The following is a 22,301-nucleotide window of genomic DNA, read 5'->3' on the forward strand; positions in this document are numbered from 1 at the left end:
ATATTTTTGTATTCCTAAAAACACTCTTAAGATTTTTTTCTGTGATGCTGTTATTTGGAAATAGTTTGATACTTTCAGATCCTGCTTTTCAGGTGTGTTGGTTGAGACTAGAGGAGAGTTTCGTCTAGAATGAATTGTTCACTCTCAAGGGCAAAACTCTCTTAGTATTCTAGTCCATACCCTGTGAATTATGAGTTTTTTCCAATCAGGCAGATGGTAATAGGCACCATTCCCAACCTACTGAAGGCTCAAAGAAGGTTATGCCTTCTAAACTTTATAGGTATTTTTTTCGCCTGGCCTCAGGGAATTTCCTCACATGAAGGAACAGATAAGCAGTCATGAATACTGAGGCCTCCTCTCTGAAGATCTCTTCTCTGCGCAGTTGTGTCCTCTCCATACTCTGCTCTGTGCAACTTCTACTTTCTGGCACTCCGTTCTGTGAATGCTGGCTGCCCAGCCTCCCTGGACTTCAGCTCTGTCTCTCCCAATCAGGGTCACCATCAGGCTCTACCTAGGTTCCCCCTCTCTGTGCCACCACCTAGCAGTAAGTTGGGACAATTAAAAGGTTCAGTTTTTTTGCTTTCCATCTCCCAGGGATCACTCTCTTTCATTGTCTGACAGTCAATATCTTCATACATTTTCTTTAGTTTATTAGTTATTTTCATGCAAGAAGGTAAATTCCCTGTTACTCCATCTTGCTTGGAAGTGGAAGTCTTCCCAAATCCCGTTTTAGAATCCGCTTCCTAGAATCATCCCTATTATTAACTGTTCCAAGTTAGTTCCAAGGAAACAGACTCTGGCACTCTGAGATTTGCATGCATCAGGTTTATTAGTGAGTGTTCTCAATAACATCTGTAGGGGAAGCAGGGCTGGGGAGAAGGAGAAGTTAAATTGCAATGCAGTTGTAACAGAAGCCTTCATGGGTCATAAGGGAAGTTCTGGAGAGAGAACCACCTTTCAGACTTGCCCCATTTCTATCCCCTTTCTTACAAGAACTCGTGGGCCACAGGTAGCTATCAGTGCAAGTACGCAGCAAAGGGTGAGTGCCTCTGTCTAGAAGGGGAAACAGAACCACCCATCTGCTGCACCAATATGCAATGCGTTGTACAAAAGTAGGTTTGTTTGCATCCTGATGAAGCGTTTAGTTACAGTCAGTCATTGCTGCTGCTTGAAGCAGCTTATCAAAATGGAAATTGTTTTTCAACTAAAACTTATTTCCATATCCCCCATTTTTTAAAGAATCTCTGTTCAGAATTTGCTTTCGCAGATCATTAAAACCATAAATTCAATTTTGTCCAGAATAATGGGGCTTTCTGGCAGGGCCAGCAGGTTTCATATCTGCAGGATCCAACCTCTCCTTAACAGGTGTAGAGACTGAATATTAGTGGACACAACTGAATGTCAGTTGTGATTTCTAATACCATTTTCAATGATATGAAGTAACTATGTTGTGAACTCTGTTTGAAGTAGGCGGTGTGTAGCAGAGAGTGTAGGAGCCTTCACTCTGAAACCAAAGTGCTCACCTATGCATTCTGACTCCACTCCCCCTGTGCTTTGGACTTTGGGCAAGTTGCTTTGCCTTTCTAAAGCTCATTTTCCTTCTCTATAAAATGGGCTGAGTTTTATATTTCATAGGGTTGTGATCACTGAAGATTTCAGAGGCAGAATAATGTGGTTATAAAGAGCATGGGTCTAGAGTCAGGAGTTTGAATCATGCCTGACCACTTACTAACTTAATTTAACCACTCTTTGCCTATTTTCCTATTTATAAAAGAGAGATTATAATAGCAAAGTCCTAGGTTGTTTGTAAGGATTAAGTGAATACAGAAAAATAGCTTAAAAGAGTGTCAAGCACATAGCAAGTGATCAACAAATGTGAGCTCTTATTATTAAGGGTTTAGGGGCTTCAGGAGTTTGAATGAATTTAGTGGAAGAAGAGTTTTGCTTTGAGTGACCTTACAGTCTAGTAAAGGTTAAAAAACAAGGCATAAATATTAATAAAAACAAGGCAAATATTAATAAAAAAATTCATTATAGGAATTTTAAAAGATGAACAAATAAAGTTCAGTTCTGTGGGAAATAAAGGAGAAGGGTGTTAATTTCCATGGAAACGTGAAAAGAACAGAACTTGAAGTGACAGTTAAATTCAGCCTTACCCAGAACATGTAGAATGCATACTTTCTCATTTAACTGGTTAAATTCCAAGTAATTTTATAATTGACCTAATTGCAAAGATGTAGCTGAGCAGCACCATCTATATAATTCCCTATGGCTGTGGAATAAAGTGTCTGAAGATGCCTGGAGTCATGGATTTAAGAAACAGAAATGCTGCCACTCAGTCCACCCCTGCCACCTCCCACCCAGTTCCTTTCATCTAGGATTCCTATTGGTGGAGGGAGAAGTGGTTGCCAATTCTCACTTCCCTATTTAGGCAGATCCTCAAGCAGAGAGACTCCTGCCTGTTTTGTTTCTGCTGATATAGGGAAGTGGGTACCTCTAACCACTTCCCTAGGGAGCAGGCGCTACTGCTGCCTGAAGCCAAATATCTCTTCCCCGAAAAGGAAGTATAGATTAGAGAGAGACCCTACTCTGGGTACCTTAAATAAAATATAAGCCCTGTTTCTCAGTCTTTGAAAGTTGTTAAATAGCAAGAGTTTGGAAATCCCTAAACTCAGTCCCAGGGCAATCATCTGCACGGACAGTTAGTCCAGAGAATTGGAGAGAGGACAGGCTATGGAGTGGCCAATCTTCCTCTGCCACCTACCACCTGCTCCATGTCAGGCAAGTCCCATTTCCTCTCTGCATTTCGGTTCTTTACGTGTGGAATAATAACATTAGCTGTAATTCTCTGAGTGCTTGGGATGTGTCAAGCATATGTGAGGTTTTATTCTTCCCTTTTCACAAATAAAGAAAATGGAAGTTAAATAACTTACCCATAATTACCCAACAAGAGTCAGGATTTAAATTCAAGTTTATCTCTAAAGGAGCTAGCACTCTTCCCTAAACCTTGCATGTAGTAGGTACTCAATAAATCACAGCTATTATTATTATTATTCCAAAGTGACATTGACCACAGTTATAAGACCACAGATATAAGAAAAATAAAAACAGCAGTAGGACCAATTGTCCTTTCTGCACTGGCACAATAAACATCATGTTAGGCTTTGTAGCTAGAACTATCATACAGAGGAACAGATTTGCTCTTATAATTATAGCCTGACCAGAATCTTAGCTCCAGAAAGAAGAGAAATTCCATTTATGCATGCTGCACTCTTAATAAAATAAAGGCGAAAGAACAGTGGAGTAGGAATTAGTAGGCAACTTATACTCATCACATTTTTTATGATGATCTTATTCCATTCTGATGACAACCCCCTTACTTTATCCTAATTTAATAGATGTTTAAAAAGTAAGCTCTGAGTGGAGTAGTGATATGTTTGGCTTAAAATAGCAATCCTGACTTTAATGTGTTTAGTCCAAATTCCATCAATAAAAAACCCAGCAACTTTTGGCAAGACATTTTGCTTCTCTTGGCCTGGAGTTGTTTGTCCATAAGGCTTATATTCCCTAATTGTGTTGGCTTCTAGCAGCCATTAACAATGACTGCAGGGATAGCCCTTGTTCAAGATGAAACTCACCTGTCTGTGGGGTTGGCTGCTTAAAGTTGTGCTGTTTTCAGCCAAGAGTCTTTGTATATGCTTCTAGCTATAAATTTGATTACTGTGATGAAATTTGGTAGTAAATAATTCTTCTCACTATTTATTCCTCTACTTTCACTCAAGAGAGTTCTCTGGAAGTTTGAATTATGGTATAAACAAAGTGGAACCTTTACGATGTGTTCATTGTCTTTAAGTGTATAGGAGATGTTTGCGGGGCAGTCTTGTAGTCATAACATTAACACTGCTGACTTTGAATTTATTTATTTTAGATATAGAAATACAAAGAAGCTGCTGTCTGTCATCTAGGTAACCCCCAATAGTAATCCAGCAGTAATAAGATTGGGATAGTCTGACAAACTGTAGGCTATGCTGAGTGGAGAGCGCCGGGCATTCATTTGTCAGAGAAGTTCAAAGGTTGTCTTTGCAGGAAGCTGCCTCTTGCCTGTACAAGTGGAACTGTGGGCATGTGCCCAGTCCCATGAGTGGAGGGGATTTCTTTTATTTAAATATACTTAACTATTTGTAGGCTCATGAAAGACACCAACCAGTAGTAGGGGTTCTAAGCCTAAGGGCTGTGTGTCAGATCTCTCTGAAGTGAGGTTATATTGAACCAACACAATATTTTGTTTTGTTTTGATGAATTTGCAAGCTCTTGCAGTCTAAGCACGTCTTAGTTAAGCATAGTATCCACTACTCTGTATTTAGCTGGCCAACTTCATTCATTTACATTGTCTGCTGCTCCTTGAATACAGGTGGTCTGTCATCTCTGAAAGAGTGGCTCCTATTTGCTGGGCTTTCATAGTGTGCTATACACTTTACATCTTATCCTCAAAACAGAACTGTGAGTTAGGTATTAGCATCTCCTATTTATGAGTAAACTGAGGCTTAAAGGGAAAAACTAGCCCAAGGCAAGATAACTAATAAATACCACCATTGATGACTGAGCCTTAAGCCGGTGCCCTAATAAGTCTCATTTTACTTGGTTCTGTCTGTGTCATCTGGCCCCTGGACTTTTTCTAGGAAAGTCTATAAAGGACCACTTGAGCCCATGACTTGGGCTCACTCTTTCATTTGAACAACAAGACACCTTATTGGTTTTATTACAGATGTCATCATCACCTAGCCTTCAGTGGCTCAAGGTGTCATTTTTTCTGCCTTCCTTATACCCACTGTGTTAATTTCTGGATCCCAGGTTTTCGAGCCATTGACAAATTCAGCGTGTCTATAACGCCTCCTTAGTGATTACTGAAGGAACTTGTTATGTTAGCCAAGAGAATACCTGGGGTGGTACTAGGATAATATCCACCTTCAAACAGCTGAATATTCAAGAGTCGACAAATGTCTATGGTTCCTAAGGGCAAAGCCAGGCAGAGTGGGTCCTGCAGAAAAGAACGCCAATTAATCAGGGCTGCGCAGTAATCCTAATGTCAAACCCACGCCCCAGAACCTCGATTTCTCTCCAGACACCAACTCCAAGATCCTCCACGGGGATGTGGGATTTGAGTTTAGGCGCTTGCGTCTCACTGCAGCCAGAAGCCCCAGAGCCCGCCCCCAGGGACCCGCCCCGGCTCTCAGGGACGCTAGACGCCGGACGCCGTCTCCTGGCAACGCAGACGCTCAACCTGAGCGCGCCCGCAGGCTCTTTGCTCAGAGCTCAGCCCTGCATAGATCGGCTTCTGCCATGGCCTCCAAACAAACCAAAAAGAAAGAGGTGCATCGTATCAACTCGGCGCACGGATCGGATAAATCGAAAGAGTAAGGGACCTCTGCCTGCCCTTCCATCCCTTGGCCTAATCCCTCGGCATCACCACTAGTTCTGGGGCTGCCTCCCTGTAGCAAACTCTGCCAGGGCAGAAGTTTAGTGGCCTCCTCGCAGCTTGTCTTCTCTAGTAAACCAGATCCAGGAGGTGCTTGCTCTCATACTTCTCTCTTACCTGTCTTGACTCACTTCCTTTCCCAGAGCCCCTGATTTTCTTGCTTTGGGTGCTCGGCTCCCATGGGTGAATCTCCCACCCCTCCTCTCCTTCATAGCCCTCTCAGACAGTTAGAAAGGCCATAGCTTTCCTAAGAAAGAGGCATATCTCAAAGACTTCTGGTTAAAGCCACATCTGCATGGCCCCAGAAATGATACAGACAGAGAAGGACAGACAGACATGGACACATTTCACCTTAATGGTGATTTGCTAGTATGCGTCTGCCCGGTCCAACGACTCCGACCTTTAATCAGATATAATCAGACATAAAGTGGCTTCAAAACCTTCAAACAGCATAAATGTATAGTTCATGTTACTCTAACGTTTACTCTGAGAAAGTAGAAGTAGACCCTCGATCAGGGAATCTTTATGGTGCCTTTGTCCTGGGCTGGTGTTAGGTGGTGTGTCTTAGGATGTACTTCCCCACGATTATTATTTTCTTTGGTCGGTTTCCCTAGAGATATCCAGTTATCAGCAGCACAGGACTGGGGCTATTGTTTAAACTTAACGCCATTTCTAACGTTCATTCCCACTGTGAGAATCCCAGCTGCCAGCCCTGCTTCAGTGGGATCATTCATGTTCTTCACGCTCTGCCTGATGGGAAGGGTGATGCAATCAATCATTTCAAATTGAAGTTTTACATCTTTGATGCCTGTTTCTCCATTTCCTTCCACATTGCACTGATCCCTAGGATTCACTGATCCCTAGGATTTAAACTCTTTCTCTTTGTGAATTCTTCTCCCAGACTCATTCCCATGTCTGTGAATCTCTAGTCCCTTAGTTCTAACCTCTCTCATAAGCAGGTTTCCAATTACCTGGCAGATAATCCACTCCTTTTACTAGCTTAAATTTTAGATATAATATATATAAGTAATATTACATATACAATTTTATGTAGATATTACATATCTAATAGGATTGCTCTACTTCTGTGTACCAAAGTCAGGTCTTTTCAGCATTGTCTAAGGGTTTCCATTCCTCTAGATCCAAGGCCAAGGAGCCCCGTCAGAATCAGGCCTCTAATTACTTCTCTAACGTTATGTTCCACTAGCTTCCTCTCCACTCCCTGAGTCATCTCAGGATTGTTCCCACCGCAGGCCTTTACACTTGCTGTTTCCCATATTGGAAAGCTTTTCTGCTCAAATATCTATATGATTTTCTCTCTCCCTTCCTTCAGGAGTGTACCTAAATATCATTTTCTCCCGTTAGCTTCTTTGGCCACTTGATTTAAAATTACAACCTCTACTTCTCTGCCAAAACAAAACAAAACAAAACAAAGCTCCCTGCCTTCCTTCACTGCTTTGTTTATTTTCATTGACTTTTTTTTGCTCATTTAACATGCTATATATTTCACTTTTTAAAAACTACATTTTTTTTTACATTTGTCTTCCCAATAGGAAAGGCAGGGATTTTTCCTTTTCTATTTTATATACTGTTGAATTCTTAGTACTTAGAGTAGTTCCAAGGTCATACATAGTAGCTCTCAAAAGTGTTTAGTGAATGAATGAGTGACTCTCTTAACTAGGAGACATTAAAGGATTGCAAAAGAATTTTGAATACACCCCCCACCATACACACACACAAATAACTAAGTCACTGATGTTATAAGTAATACACATTGAAGGCTCACAACTCTTTAGGAGCTTCGGGAAAATCTTGGACTTTAATGAGTTTATATCCTGAAAGAGATGTGACTGTTAACTCCCATAAAGAAACTTATCAAACCAGACACCATAAAACATATTACTTGCCCTGATCCTGTGATGGTTGTATTACACAATAGAAACTAGATCCCCACTGGTAAGATGCAAACTCTCTTCTTACTAAGAATTCTTATTTCTTTTTGAGATAGTAATAAATGTCTAATATGTTTTTTTCTAGAAAATATGTGAATTATGTCAATAAAAATGTATGCATATATTTATGAAAATAGAAGAGGAAGGGCAAAGAGTTATTTTTTAAAAGCTAAGATTTGTTAGAAACTATCTATTGAGCATCAAACACCAAATCATTAGATTTTTCTGTAGCATTAAATGATAGGATGTTAAGTTCATTATAAATCAAGTTTATCTTCTAAGTTTAACTGAAGAACTAATCACAGAACCAAAGCTCACCCCTAGATGTAGGACAGACAAAGTGTCACTTAGTATGAGGCACAGAGATCAAAGTCTAGCAAGGCCCTTTATTTAAAATACACTGGGAGATTTAGAGTAAGGTTTTATGTCATTTTACCACACCTTGTGTTTACACATCCAATAAATGTGACCAACTCTAACATGGTACTGGATACAGAAATAAAAGAAAGTCTTCAGAACCTTGAAAATGGCTATGCAATAGAATCTTATTCTCCTAGAGATGCCATCTCTGGCATCTCTCTTTTGCCCTAAAATTATGTATCAGGCTGGGAATAAATGTTATGTTTGGCTTTTGCCTCATATGGCAACTAGCACACAAAAAAAGTCACCATGTGTTTATTAAATGAGCTAATAGTTATGTTATCCGCCTTGGTTTTCATTCCTTCTGAATTTGATTGAAGCCCAATTTTCCTTCTCTTTCCTTTTTGATCTGCCATTGGCAAAGTTCAAAAACTGAGATGTTACAACTGATTACAGTAGAATCATCTATGTTCACATTAATAAGTAAATATAACTTTGAATCACCAAGAAAAACTATTCCAGGTAACTAAGCTGTAAGGTTTTTACATTAAACAATTTCTATTTTATCTATTTCCTAGTTCTCTGTATCAGCCAGTATGAAATCACTATTCTAGGGTGATTCACTCTGGCATCAGTTTTTTGACATTGGACAAGTCATTTTCTATTCTGACATTTAGTTTTCTCTTCTTTAAAGGGGGAGCCCTTTAATTAAAGTTACTCTTACCCCAACATGTCCTGTTCTCCCTTCCCTGCTTTATATTTTCCTCCAGTTCTAAGTTTCCATGATTTTATCAGATATATTTTTTAACTTCACTGGACCCATAATTAGTGAGGGGATTTTGTTACAGTAAAATGTTTAAAACCACGGTTTAATTAATTGTCCTGTTAATCATCTTTTAACATAAAAATTTTTAACATAATATAACTTTAACATAACATCGCAACTGTCACAGATTTTAACTCTCGTTATCAGTATCTTAGTTTGAGCTACTGTAACAGAATACCATAGACTGGGTAGCTTAAATAACAAACATTTGTTTCCCACAGTTCTGGAGGCTAGAAGTCAACAAGCAGGGTGCCAGCATGGTCAGGTTCGGGGAAGGCTCTCTACTTCAGGGATCCCCAAGCACTGGGGCTGTGGATCAGTACCAGTCTGGTCCATGGCCTGTAAGGACCTGGGCTGCGCAGGAGGAGGTGACAGGCAGGGGAGTCAACATTTCCACATTTCCACCTGAGCTCTCCCTCCTGTCAGATTAGCAGTGGCATTAAATTCTCATAGGAGTGCAAATCCTATCGTAAACTGTGCATACAAGGGATCTAGGTTGTATGATCTTTACAAGAATCTAATGCATCCCCCTCTCCATCCGTGGAAAAAATTGTCTTCCATGAAACTGATCCCTGTGTGCCAAAAAGGTTGAGGACGGCTGCTCTACTTAACTCACAGATATCCATGTTTTTGTATCCTCACATGCTAGAGAGAGAAGGCTGGTTAGTTCTGTTACTTTTCTTATAGGACAATAATCGCATCATGAGGTCCCACCCTCATAACCTAATTACCTTCCAAAGACCCCACGTCCTAAAACTATTCCATTGAGAATTAACATTTTAAGATGTGTATATTGGGAGGGGAGTCACTGATATGCAGTCTGTAGTATAAACTAATAACAATTAGCAATTATAAACACATTTAAATTAATTGATCAATCTAATTGATTTGAAAACTAATAGGTGCTACAGAGATTCATTCACCAATTAGATGCCACTGGATTGATTTGTAGTGATATCAAGACAAAAATTTGATCTTCTTGGGAGTACTAAATATAATTTGTGTATATCAAAGACAACACAACAGAAACAAAAGAAGTCATGCAATTTAAGTATTGACAGTATTAATGTATAAACTTTATACACGAAAATTAAGGTTCCCATTGGAACCTTAATGGGAAGTTTGAGATAGGGACACAATTTGATGTTTATAGCCATAAAATTTTTTTCACTTCCAAAAGGACATTCAAACCAAGATTGAAAAACAGGTCATCTGTTAAACTAACAAGAACCATATAGCCTTGTAGATTTGTACTTATAAAATAATATTAAGCCTCTTTCAAAAACAGAATGAAATATATTTCATAATTTTCAAGTTAATCTAACTTATGACTAAAACGAACATCTAAATTTTATAGAATTTTCAAAAATGATCAACATGTCTCTCTATAGGAAATTTGAAAAGGATACTATTACAAAAGCTGAATTCAAGATTTAATACAATGAAAACCAACATAAAATAGAGGAATAAATATCTTGCTGTGTATTAGATTAAGTGAATTCTTTCTTGGTTGTCTGAGGCCCAAGAGAGAGATAATCTAATGAAACTATGCAACAGAGGTTGGTACCTAATAAGTTCCTCTACCTGCAGCGTTCAGAAAAGAAACCTCCCCTAAGTCAGCAGGACACATTAGGGAGGTGCTCTCTGTAACCTGAGGTCCAGTTCGCATAGCTCACACCAGAAGGCAGAGGAGGTGAAACTGTCAACAACCCAGTGGTCACCTGAGTCTTGTGATTTCCCCAGGTGACCTGTGTGGAACTCAACAACTATAGTCAATTAACAAATTTAAAAGGTCGGTTAGAGTGAGCATCCCTCAAAGTTCTACAATATGGCCAAGGACTTTGTACATTGTTCTTTTTTTAGTAGCCATTCCAAATATCATGAGATGCATTGTTACAGGAAGTCCCTTGTCCTCCTAAAAGCCACCTCACTTCTCTCTAATGAGAATGGCCCAGTCCTCTCCCAAGTCCACAAAGGGGAGGTGATAGCATTGCTTTTGTGTAAATAATATACTGCAATATTTTTAAAATCTTCACCTTAATACTTTTGTATTTTGTTTTATTTTGAATGATCAGCCTTTTTGGCCCCCCTTTTTTGTCCCCCAATTTGAGATGTATGAAGGCTTTTGCTCTCCCTGGGAGCGGGTGGAGGCAGCCGGGGCTTACCTGTACATTGACTTTAGACCAGTTGAATAAAAGTGCACCTTAAAAATGAAAAAAAAAAAAAAAAAAAGATCAACTTCAGTGACAGAAACTTTCCCAGAGGATAGCTTATTCTTTATGCCTATTTCCCAATTGTTTATTGAGCATTGCCCATGCCTAAGGCACTGGTAGGCCCTAGGTAATAAGGAATTCTGAAACATGATGCTTTCTGTCAAGGGATTTATACTCTGGGGCCAGGCAAGGGAGGATTCATATAGAAGTAACCAGGAGATACAGAGTAATGGCACATTTGACAGGAGAAACTTGTTGGAAGTCATAGAAGGAATCATGCATTGGTGTGGGGGTAAAGTAGAGAAATCATGAGACTCCTAAAATGAGTTAGAGAAGAGGAAGAACACTTCCAACTGGGGCTGGTTTTTCATTGCCTCTGTCTAATAGCCACACTTGCATTTCAAAAGGCACAGGTTAGTGGGGTGGTTAGTGCAGGCAACAGGAAGTGGGGCACAGGTCATCCAAGTTGAATCATAAAGCATCTAAGATGAGTATCCAGCAGAATGACAGGGATAGATTAAATAATTCAAACTATATATAGTGGGGAAATACACATGGTTTCAAACATCAAAATGGTGATTTATGATGTACAATTTGACAATTGCATAGAATTTATGCTGGATTAGAAATCACTATAAGAAATAGTGATGGTCTGAGATAATGGGGGAATGCGTGATTCTTGATCCTCCTGACGATAGTGAGGAACATATTAAATGGGATATGAGTGTGCACCGTGCACAGCAGATCTGTTAGATGATTGTGGTTAAAGACTATACAAGCCAAGTTTCTGGTCTCCAGTTGCAGTTTTAATATATGATGGTGATGTCCAGGCCAGGATGCCATTCTGTCTGAAAAAGAAAATAAAAAATATTTAAATAAAATTCAGTGACAGATTTCTGAATGCCTTGCCTTACTTATTTTGCATTCTCTCTAGGGCCTGAATATATATTTTATATTATATATTTCATAAATGCATGTGTAACTTAATTGAGTTGAACAGCAAACTCAGTGCAGGAGCTAAACCATAAACCCCCTGACTCAGAACCAGACAGAAACTGGGAGAGCCCAGAGGGTAAAGGCCCTGTCATAGTCATCTGCAGCACCCGGGACAACACTTGGCACAGATTTGGACATTTTACAAATGTCAGTTGTATGTTTTTAAGTATAAAAAACACAGCAAAATTCCATGTTTCATGAGGATACCCCTTTATTTTTAATAGGGCCTTTAGTTCTCCCTTTGAAATAGTCTCAATCTGAGCATTTGTTTAGTAATTTGGCACAATTTAAGAATTACCTCTGGTAATGAAATCTTTTCTTAATCATCCAATTGGTAGTTTTGAGGGAGAAACAATTCTGTTTACTCTGTAGAATTATTATAGAGGTAGAATTAGGCTGAAAAGACATAAATTAACAAACTAATGGAATTAGTACTTTGTTGTTACCTAAAAACATAATCAATTTTATTCTTTGAAACTAATAACACTGCTGCTAATACTTTTAGATTAGTGGTCCCCAACGTTTTTGGCATCAGGGAGCAGGATCAGCTTTGTGGAAGACGATTTTCCACCAATGAGGGTGGGCAGGGGGAATGCAGTATTTCTCATAAAGAGTGCACAACCTAATAGCTTCTCATACGAGTGCACAGCCTAGATCCCTCACATGCGCAGTTCACAATAGGGTTCGTGCTCCTATGAGAATGTAATGTGTTCACTGATCTGACAGGAGGCAGAGCTCAGGCGGTAGTGCATGCTCACCCACTGCTCACTTCCTGCTGTATAGCCCAGTTCCTAACAGTCCATGGACCTGTACTGGTACTGCAGTGACCTAGGGGTTGGGGAACCCTGTTCTAGATGAGCAAAATAATAGTAACTTAATCAAAAGTGGCTATGTAAAGATTTTAATTGACTTTAATATTACTTTGACACTTCTAGGTCACAAATTAGGTATATCTCCTAATGCTATCCCTCCCCGCTCCCCTCTCCCCACAACAGGACCCAGTGTGTGATGTTCCCCTTCCTATGTCCAAGTGATCTCATTGTTCAATTCCCACCTATGAGTGAGAACATGCAGTATTTGGTTTTCTGTTCTTGTGATAGTTTGCTGAGAATGATGGTGTCCAGCCGTATCCATGTCCCTACAAAGGACACGAACTCATCCTTTTTTATGGCTGCATAGTATTCCATAGGGTATATGTGCCACATTTTCTTAATGCAGTCTGTCACTGATGGACATTTGGGTTGATTCCAAGTCTTTGCTATTGTGAATAGTGCCACAATAAACATACGTGTGCATGTGTCTTTATAGCAGCATGACTTATAATCCTTTGGGTATATCCCCAGTAATGGGATGGCTGGGTCAAATGGTATTTCTAGTTTTAGATCCTTGAGGAATCGCCACACTGTTTTCCACAATGGTTGAACTAGTTTACAGTCCCACCAACAGTGTAAAAGTGTTCCTGTTTCTCCACATCCTCTCCAGCACCTGTTGTTTCCTGATTTTTTAATGATTGCCATTCTAACTGGTGTGAGATGGTATCTCATTATGGTTTTGATTTGCATTTCTCTGATGGCGAGTGATGATGAGCATTTTTTCATGTGTCTGTTGGCTGCATAAATGTCTCCTTTTGAGAAGTGTCTGTTCATATCCTTTGCCCACTTTTTGATGGGGTTGTTTGTTGTTTTTTCTTGTAAATTTGATTGAGTTCTTTATAGGTTCTGGATATTAGCCCTTTGTCAGATGAGTAGATTGCAAAAATTGTCTCCCATTCTGTAGGTTGCCTGTTCACTTTGATGGTATTTTCTTTTGCTGTGCAGAAGCTCTTTAGTTTAATTAGATCCCATTTGTCAATTTTGGCTTCTGTTGCCATTGCTTTTGGTGTTTTAGACATGAAATCCTTGCCCATGCCTATGTCCTGAATGGTATTACCTAGGTTTTCTTCTAGGGTTTTTGTGGCTTTAGGTCTAACATTTAAATCTCTAATCCATCTTGAATTAATTTTCATATAAGGAGTAAGGAAAGGATCCAGTTTCAGCTTTCTACTTATGGCTAGCCAATTTTCCCAGCACCATTTATTAAATAGGGAATCCTTTCCCCATTTCTTGTTTTTGTCCACAAATTATTTAAATCAAGGAATTTGTATAATATGAAAGATTGGATAGAAACATTACTAATCTTTCTTATTTTCAACCTTGATAATGAATATATGTATATGTTGTCATGCCACGGTACACAAGTGGCCAACAAGGTGCTTTGAAATTTTATTTTAACATTCCTTCCCAGGGTAGCTACAAGCTAATTAAGTACAGGTTTTAAGGCTATAGCTATGTTAATTTGTATGGCTGAATTAGCATATAGTACATTTTTAAAGTAAATAAGCATGTATTTGTTTTTTCTTTTCTTATTTTTTGGGGTCTCTTTTTTAGTTGTTGGTGGTGTCAAAATGAAGGCCATAATCCAAATATTTTGTAATTATTTTTTTCCAGCTTTCTGACCTGGTGATATTAATTAATTAATATATTAAACATCAGAATTTAATATATTACTTCAGTTGGATTCTCAGAAGATTAATATGCCCATTTTACCTCTGTTTCCTCACCTCACCGTCTCCAGTTCAGCATACTTTCGGACCGATCTGCCCACACTTGCTTGCTTTCCAGAGATTCTCAGAGGCCAGGGTCAACCCAAAGCTATTGCTCAGCTTCTCATCAAAGTTTCTGCAGCATTTATTTCTGAGTGGTACTATTTAGAAATTACTATTTGTGTGTGTGTGTGTGTGTGTGTGTGTGTGTGTGTGTGTGTGTGTGTGTGTGTGTAGAGCCATATTCAGGGGAGCTATCTACTAAATCCAAGGGGATGATATGTATCCAGGTGAATTATTAAATTAATAAAAAAGCTACAGGTTATTAAAACTTTATGGATAGGCTGGGCGCAGTGGCTCACACCTGTAATCCCAGCACTTTGGGGGTCTGAGCCAGGCGGATCACGAGGTTAAGAGATCGAGACTATCCTGCCCAACATGGTGAAACCCCGTCTCTACTTCTCTACTAAAAATACAAAAATTAGCTGGGCTTGGTGGCACACGCCTGTAGTCCCAGCTACTTGGGAGGGCGAGTCAGGAGAATCGCTTGAATCAGGGAGGCAAAGTCTGCAGTAAGTGGAAATTGTGCCATTACACTCCAGCCTGGTGACAGAGCAAGACTCTGTCTCAAAACAAAACAAAACAGAACAAACAAAAAACCTTATGGATATAAAGGCAAAGGGACAGAAAGTAGGAAGAACTGAGAACTATTTTCCTTACTTCTGTCCCAGGTATGAACCAGAAATACCTGGGAAAAAACCGAGTTTAATCAGGTTAGGTTAAGGTCAAGGGTGAAGGCTGTCCTGTGCAAATTGGCAATGGGGCCCTTTCAGCATACTGAAAAATGCAAATTAATTAATTAGAAATTTGAATCAAAGCCTCATCTTTGTTCTACCTTGAGTCAGGGTCTAAGATCAATTTGAAACTACTTTTTACCACAAAGAGGTTATGAGCAAAATGGTTGGCAGTTCCTTTTTTTTTTTTTTTTTTGCTTATTTACTTTTCCCTTCCAAATTTAGTTTCAATGATACATGTGCAGGTTTCTTATATGGGTAAATTGCATGTTGCTGGAGTTTGGTTTACAAATTATTTCACCAACCAGGTCCTCAGTACAGCATCAGATAGGTAGTTTTTCCATCCTCCTCATCCTCCAACCTCCACCCTCAAGTAGGCCCTGGTATCTATTGTTCCCTTATTTGTGTTCTATGTGCTCAGTGTTTAGCTACTATTTATAAGTGAGAACATGTAGTATTTGGTTTTCTGTTCCTGTATTAATTCGCTTAGGATAATGGCATCCAGTTCCATCCAGGTTGTGGCAAAGGACATAGTTTCATTTTTTATGACTGCATAGTATTCCATGGTGTATATGTACTACATTTCCTTTATCCATCCCACCGTTGATGGGCACCTTGGTTGATTCTATGCCTTTGCTGTTGTGAATAGTGCTACAATGAATATACACATGCATGTGTCTTTATGGTAGAATGACTTATATTCCTTTGGGTATATACCCACGAAAGGGATTTCTGGGTCAAATGATGGTCCTGTTTTAAATTCTTTGAGAAATCTCCAAATTGCTTTCTTGGAAATGGCTGAACAAATTTGCATACCCTCCACCAATATACAAGTATCCTCTTTTCCCTAAACTTCACCTGCATCTGTTATTTTTCGACTTTTTGTAATATCCATTCTTAATGGTGTGAGATGATTGATTGGTATTTCTCTGATGATTAGTGATGTTGAGCATTTTTTCATATGCTTGTTGGCTGTCTGTTTATGTCCTTTATCCATTTTAAGTAGGGTTGTATGTTTTTTGCTTGTTGATTTAAGTTCCTTATAGATTCTAGATATTAAACTGTTGTCAGATGCATAGTTTGCAAATATTTTCTTCCATTCTGTAGGCTGTTCGTTTACTTTGTTGATAGTTTCTTTTACTTTGGAGAAGCTCTTTAGTTTAATTAAGTCCCGCTAGTCAATTTTTGTTTTTGTTGCAATTGCTTTTGGAGCCTTCATCATAAAATACTTCCAGGGCATATGTCCAGAATGGTATCTCCTAGCTTTTCTTCTAGGGTGTTTTTAAACAGTTTTACATTTTCCATTTAAATCTTTAATCCATCTTCAGTTGCTTTATGTACATGGTGAAAGAAAGGGGTCCAGTTTCAATCTTCTATATACGGCTGGTCAGTTATCCCAGTACCATTTATTGAATAGAAAGTCCTTTCCACATTGCTTGTTATTGTTGACTTTGTCGAAGATCAGATGGTTGTAGGTAGGTAACTTTATTTCCATGTTCTGTAACCTGTTCCATTGGTCTGTGTGTCTGTTTTTGTATCAGTATCATGCTGCTTCAGTCACTGTAGCCTTGTAGCATAGTTTGAAGTTGGCAAACATGATGCCTCCAGCTTTGTTCTTTTTGCATAGGATCGTCTTGGCTATTTGGGTTCTTTTTTGGTTCCATATGCATTTTATGATAGTTTTTTTTTCCAATTCTGTGTAAAATGACATGGGTATATTGATAGGAATAGCACTAAATCTCTAAATTGCTTTGGGCAGCACAATCATTTTAACAATATTGATTTTTCCTCTCCATGAGCATGGGATGTTTTTCCATTTATTTGTGTCATCTCTGATTTCTTTAAGCAATATTTTGTAATCCTTCATGTAAAGTTCTTTCACCTCCTTGGTTAGCTGTATACCTAGGTATTCTATTCTTTTGTGGCTATTGTGAATGGGATTGCATTTTTAATTGGATCTCAGCTTGGATGTTTTTGGTGTATATAAATGCTACTGATTTTGGTACATTGGTTTTGTATCCTGAAACTTTGATGAAGTTATCAGGTCTAAGAGCCATTGGGCTGAAACTTTAGAGTTTACTATGTATAGAATCATACAGTCTACAAAGGGAGATACTTTGACATTCTCTATTCCTATTTGTATGCCTTTTATGTATTTTTCTTGCCTTATTGCTCTGGCTAGGACTTCCAGAGCTATTTGGAATAGGAGTGGTGAGAGTAGGCATCCTTTTCATGTTCTGGTTCTCAAGGGGAATCTTTCCATCTTTTGCCCATTCAGTATAATGCTGGCTGTAGTTTTTCATAAATGGCTCTTATTATTTTGGTGTATGTTCCTTAAATGCCTAGTTTGTTCAGTTTTTAATGTGAAGGGGGTAACAGATTTTTATCAAAAGCCTTTATTTAGTATATTGAGATGATCATGTGGTTTTTGTTTTCAGTTCTGCTTATGTGATGAATAATGTTTATTGATTTGCTTTTGTTGAACCAACCTTGCATCCCATGAATAATGCCTACTTGATTGTGGTGAATTAGCTTTTTGATGTGCTGCTGGATTTGGTTTGTTAGTATTTTGTTGAGGATTTTAGCATCTGTGTCCATCAAGAACATTGTCCTGAAGGTTTTGTTTTGGGATTTTTTACATTGTGTCTCTACCAGGATTTGGTATCAGAATGATGCTGGCTTCATAGAATGAGGTAGGGAGGGGTCCCACCTCCTTGATGTGTTGGAGTCATTTCAGAGGGATTGGTACCAGCTCTTCTTTGTATGTCTGGTAGAATTCTGCAGTGAATCCATCTGGTTCAGAGTTTTTTCTGGTTAGTAGAGTTTTTTTTTTTATTACTGATTCAATTTTGGAACATGTCATTAGTCTTTTCAGGATTTCAGTTTCTTCCTGGTTCAAACTTGGTAGGTTGTATGTTTCCAGGAATTTATCCATTTCTTCTAGGATTTTTAGTTTTTTTGCATAGAGCTGTTTGTAATAGTCTCTGAGGGTTTTTTTTTTTTTTTTTTTTTTTTTTTTTGTATTTCTGTGGAGGCAGTGGTCATGTGTTTTTTTATTAGTATTAATGTAGCTAACAGTCTGTCAGTCTTATTTATTTTTTCTAACAAAATAACTTTTGGTTTTGTTGATCATTTGTATTTTTTGTGTGTTTCCATTTCTTTCAGTATGTCTCTAACTTTGGTTATTTCTTCCCCCTTCTAGCTTTGTGGTTGTTTGCTATTGTTTTTCTAGTTCCTCTTGTTGTGATGTTAGATTGTTAATGTGAGAAGCATGTAACTTTATGATGTGGGCATTTAGCAACATAAAATTCCCTTTTAACATTGCTTTAGCAGTGTCCCAGAGAGTCTTGTATGTTGTATCTTTGTTTTCATTAGTTTCAAAGAATTTCTTGGTTTCTGCCTTAATTTCATTGCTTACCCAAAAGTCATTTCAGGAACATGTTGTTTAATTTCCACTTAATTATATGAGTTTTAGAGATCTTGGTTTTGATTACTTCTTATAACACTGTGGTGCAAGAGTGGTTGGTATGATTTCAAACTTTTTTCAATTTGTTGAGAATTTCTTTGTTGTCTAAGATATGGTTGATTTTATAGTATGTGCCATGTGAAAATGTGAAGAATGCATATTCTGTTTTTATTGGGTGGAGTGTTCTGTAGATGTCTGTCAGGTCCATTTGGTCATGTGTCGAGTTTAGATCCTTAATATCTTTTTTAATTTTCTGCCTTGATGATCTGTCTAATACTGTCAGTGGGGTGTTAAGGTCTCCCAGTATTATTGCGTGGTTATCTAAGTCTCTTCATAGTTTTCTAGGAACTTGTTCGATGAATCTGGGTGCCCCAGTTTTGGATGCATATATTTAGGATAGTTAAGTCTTCTTTTTGATCTGAGCCCTTTATCATTATTTAATCGTCTTCTTTGTCCCTTTCGATTGTTGTTGGCTTAAAGTCCGTTTTGTCTGAAATAAGAATAGCAACTTTTGCTCCTTTTTGTTTTCTATTTACTTGATAGATCTTTCTCTATCCCTTTACTTTGAGCATATGGTTGTCATTGCATGTGAGATGGGTCTCCTGAAGATAGCATGAAACTATCTTAAGTTCTGCTTCTTTATCCAACTTACCACTCTGTGCCTTTTAAGTGGGATGTTTAGCCCATATATATTCAGGGTTAACAAAGTGTGGATTTGATTCTGTCATCATGTTGTTAGTTGGTTGTTATGTAGACTTGTCTGTGTAGTTGATTTATAGTATCAATGGTAGACTTTATTCTGTAGTTTATTTATAGTGTTAATTCCATAGTTGACTTATAGTGTCAATGTGAGTGATTTATAGCGTCAATATACTTTAGCGTCTTTTTGTGGTGGCCAGCAACAATCTTTCATTTCCATATTTAGCACTCCCTTAAGGACCTCTTTTAAAGGAGGTCTGGTGGTAATGAATTCCCTTGGCATATGCTTGTTTGAAAAGGATTTTATTTCTACTTCAGTTATGAAGCTTAGTTTGGCTGGATATGAAATTCTTGGTTGGAATTTCTTTTCTTTAAGGATCTTGAATATAGGCCTCCAATTTCTTCTGGTTGTAGGGTTTCTGCTGAAAGATCTTCTGTTACACTGATGAGATTCCCTTTTAGCAGTGAATCCATCTGGGCCAGAGCTTTTTCTGGTTGGTAGATTTTTTTATTATTTAGGCGTAGGTGACCTGCCCCTTCTCTCTAGCTGCCTTTAATATTTCTTTCATTTGCATGAATCTTGGAGAATTTGATTACTATATGTCTTGGGGATGGTGACCTTGTGTAGCATCTCTCAGGGGTTTTCTAAATTTCCTGAATTTGAGTGTCAACCTCTCTATTGAGATTGAAGAAATTTTCATGGACAATGTCCTTAAATTCTGAGATCATTTCTTTATATTGGTCTATTCTGCTGTTAATACTACTAATTGTGTTATGAAATTCCTGTAGTGAGTTTTTCAGCTCTGTCAGATGAGTTTGGCTTTTCCTTAAAATGGCTATTTCATTTTTCAGCTCTCAAATCATTTTACTGGATTCCTTAAATTTGTTGGATTGGTTTTCAACTTTCCCCTGAATCTCCGTAATCTATGTTACCATCTAGAATCTGAATTTTATGTCTGTCATTTCAGTCATTTGAGTCTGGTTAAGAACCATTGCTGGGGAGCTAGTATGGTCATTTGAAGGTAAGAAGACACTTTGGCTTTTATAATTGCTGCAGTTCCTGTGCTGGTTCTTTCTCATCTGTGTGGGCTAGTATTCCTTTAATCATTGAAGTTGTTGTCATTTGGATGGAGCATTTTTCTTTTATATTCTTTGATGCCCTTGAGGGTTTGACCATGGTATAAGTTGAGTTTAGTCAACTGGCTTCATTTCTGGTTAATTTCAGGGGGACATGGCCAAGATCAGCACTCCTGGGCTGCATGCTCTAACCCTGGGTGGCTGGGAACAGGCCTGTGATTTTGTTCTCTGGCTCCTTGAAGTTAAGCACCTGCTGCATTGGAGGGGCCAAGATATTCCCAGTCAGCTGGTAACAACACTCCAATGGGGAGTGGTTCACAGTAAAAGCATTTCATTGTGGTGGTGTCACAGTGAGGTCTGCTATAAATGTGTGCTGGTGGTAAGTTGTCAAGGTCCACATGCATGTGCCCACGCTGCTGGCTGCAGGGTGGCAGGATCCATTCACACATGCATGCTGGCTTGGACAGACCAATGGCGGGGTGATGGGGTCTGCATGTGTGCTCATGCAGTGCTGGCAGTAGGGTGGCAGGGTAGAAAGGTCCACATACACCTACATATGCCAGCACATTGGTACGGTAGTCAGGGGAAGCTGCAGGTGAGTGCATGCTGGCAACATTGTGTTGCGGGGGTTGTGGGCAGGTACATGCTGGTGGGGGCCCATCTGTAGGAGCTCTCCGATGGTTAGACAGGGTTTTTTGGTGAAAGTGGTCACTAGAAAGCACCCCAGTTGAGCATCTGAGGCTGTGCTGCAAGCAGATGAAGCCAGGCAGGGACTCTTGGAAAGACTGGTAGACAGGGAAATGCTCAGATTAGACTGTTCCCATTCAATGGGTAGCATAACCCTGTTCTGTTCAGGTTCAGCTGTCAACAAAGACCAAAACCGCCTAGAGGAGCGTGACAAGCCTTGAGGGCTGGGCTCCACTGTAGCCATTCCTGTGCCAAATTTTCTGGGCTCCTGACAGGCTGAAGTACTGTCCTTGCTGCCTCTCCAGGAAGCTCTCCATGCCAGCTCAAATGTCTGTGGGCATCGTGGGGTCCCCTGCAGCTGGGATTCTGAAAGTTCATGGCAAGAGTGGACCACTCCATGCCTATTTATCTCACTCCTTCCCCCAGTAGCTGCTCAGGGCCAGAAATGAGTCCTGGTGTTGGCAACCCTATGTAGGGTCCCCAGCTTCCACCTCCTTCAGTGCAGGGTCTGTGTCCTCCCCGCATCTCCTCTCACTGCCCTCCTTCTGAAGATCTGTTCATAATATGGCTGTCTTCTTGATGACCTAGCCTCTTGGGCAAACCTCTTCCTAATGCATCTAGTCAGCCACCTTGGGAATTGTTTTTAAAAGGGATTAGTTTGAGCCTGCACATGTACTAGCCTTTGGGTTCTACAGATCTATTTTTTTTATGGATTTTGGTTAAAGTCTTTATGGAAACCATTTCATGTATTTGCATACGTCTTACAAATGTTAACTTTGCTGCTGAAAGGTGGCATATCCTGGGAAATGGCAAAAGCTTAAGATCTTAGTGGCCAGCATTACTTTGCTTGGAAACAGAGTAGCAGAAGCAGCCTGTGTCCCAGACTGCTCTCCTGGGTTGTTGTCTCTCACAAGGATTCAGGTGCCTTCAGGGGAACATAAGGCACTGCAGCCCTATCTGGCCTCTTTTATCTTTTCCTGGAGTTTTTGTCTCTCTCCCATCTGCCTCCTGCCTTGTTTTCTGTCTCTTACCTATGAAATTAAGTCATTCTCTGATGGTCTTAGTTTCTCGTCTCTCCCCTTTGATTAAAACAATTATTCTTTACTTAAGATTACTAAATTAACATCTCTGAGCCTTATCATGCGATTAAGCTCATGTTCAAGTGGACGAATGT

At 39.2% G+C, this 22,301-nt stretch overlaps 1 protein-coding gene and 1 long non-coding RNA gene across 2 annotated transcripts in view; one reads left to right on the forward strand and one right to left on the reverse strand.

Moving 5' to 3' along the window:
- Positions 1–5,269: 5,269 nt before the first annotated feature.
- ADGB (androglobin) overlaps positions 5,270–22,301 on the forward strand; it is a 235,704-nt gene continuing 218,672 nt past the window's right edge. Inside the window, 1 exon segment of the mRNA NM_001193764.2 lies at positions 5,270–5,414. Coding sequence (NP_001180693.2) covers positions 5,341–5,414 — 74 coding nt within the window. The 5' untranslated portion in view covers positions 5,270–5,340.
- Positions 7,042–22,301, reverse strand: part of LOC144340721 (uncharacterized) — a 31,691-nt gene continuing 16,431 nt past the window's right edge. The window contains exon 2 of the long non-coding RNA XR_013417003.1: positions 7,042–11,675. This is a non-coding gene — a long non-coding RNA (uncharacterized LOC144340721). The remainder of the gene's footprint in view (positions 11,676–22,301) is intronic.

This window comes from Macaca mulatta, chromosome 4 (genome assembly GCF_049350105.2).
Source record: "Macaca mulatta isolate MMU2019108-1 chromosome 4, T2T-MMU8v2.0, whole genome shotgun sequence".
Classification (NCBI taxonomy): Eukaryota; Metazoa; Chordata; class Mammalia; order Primates; family Cercopithecidae; genus Macaca; species Macaca mulatta.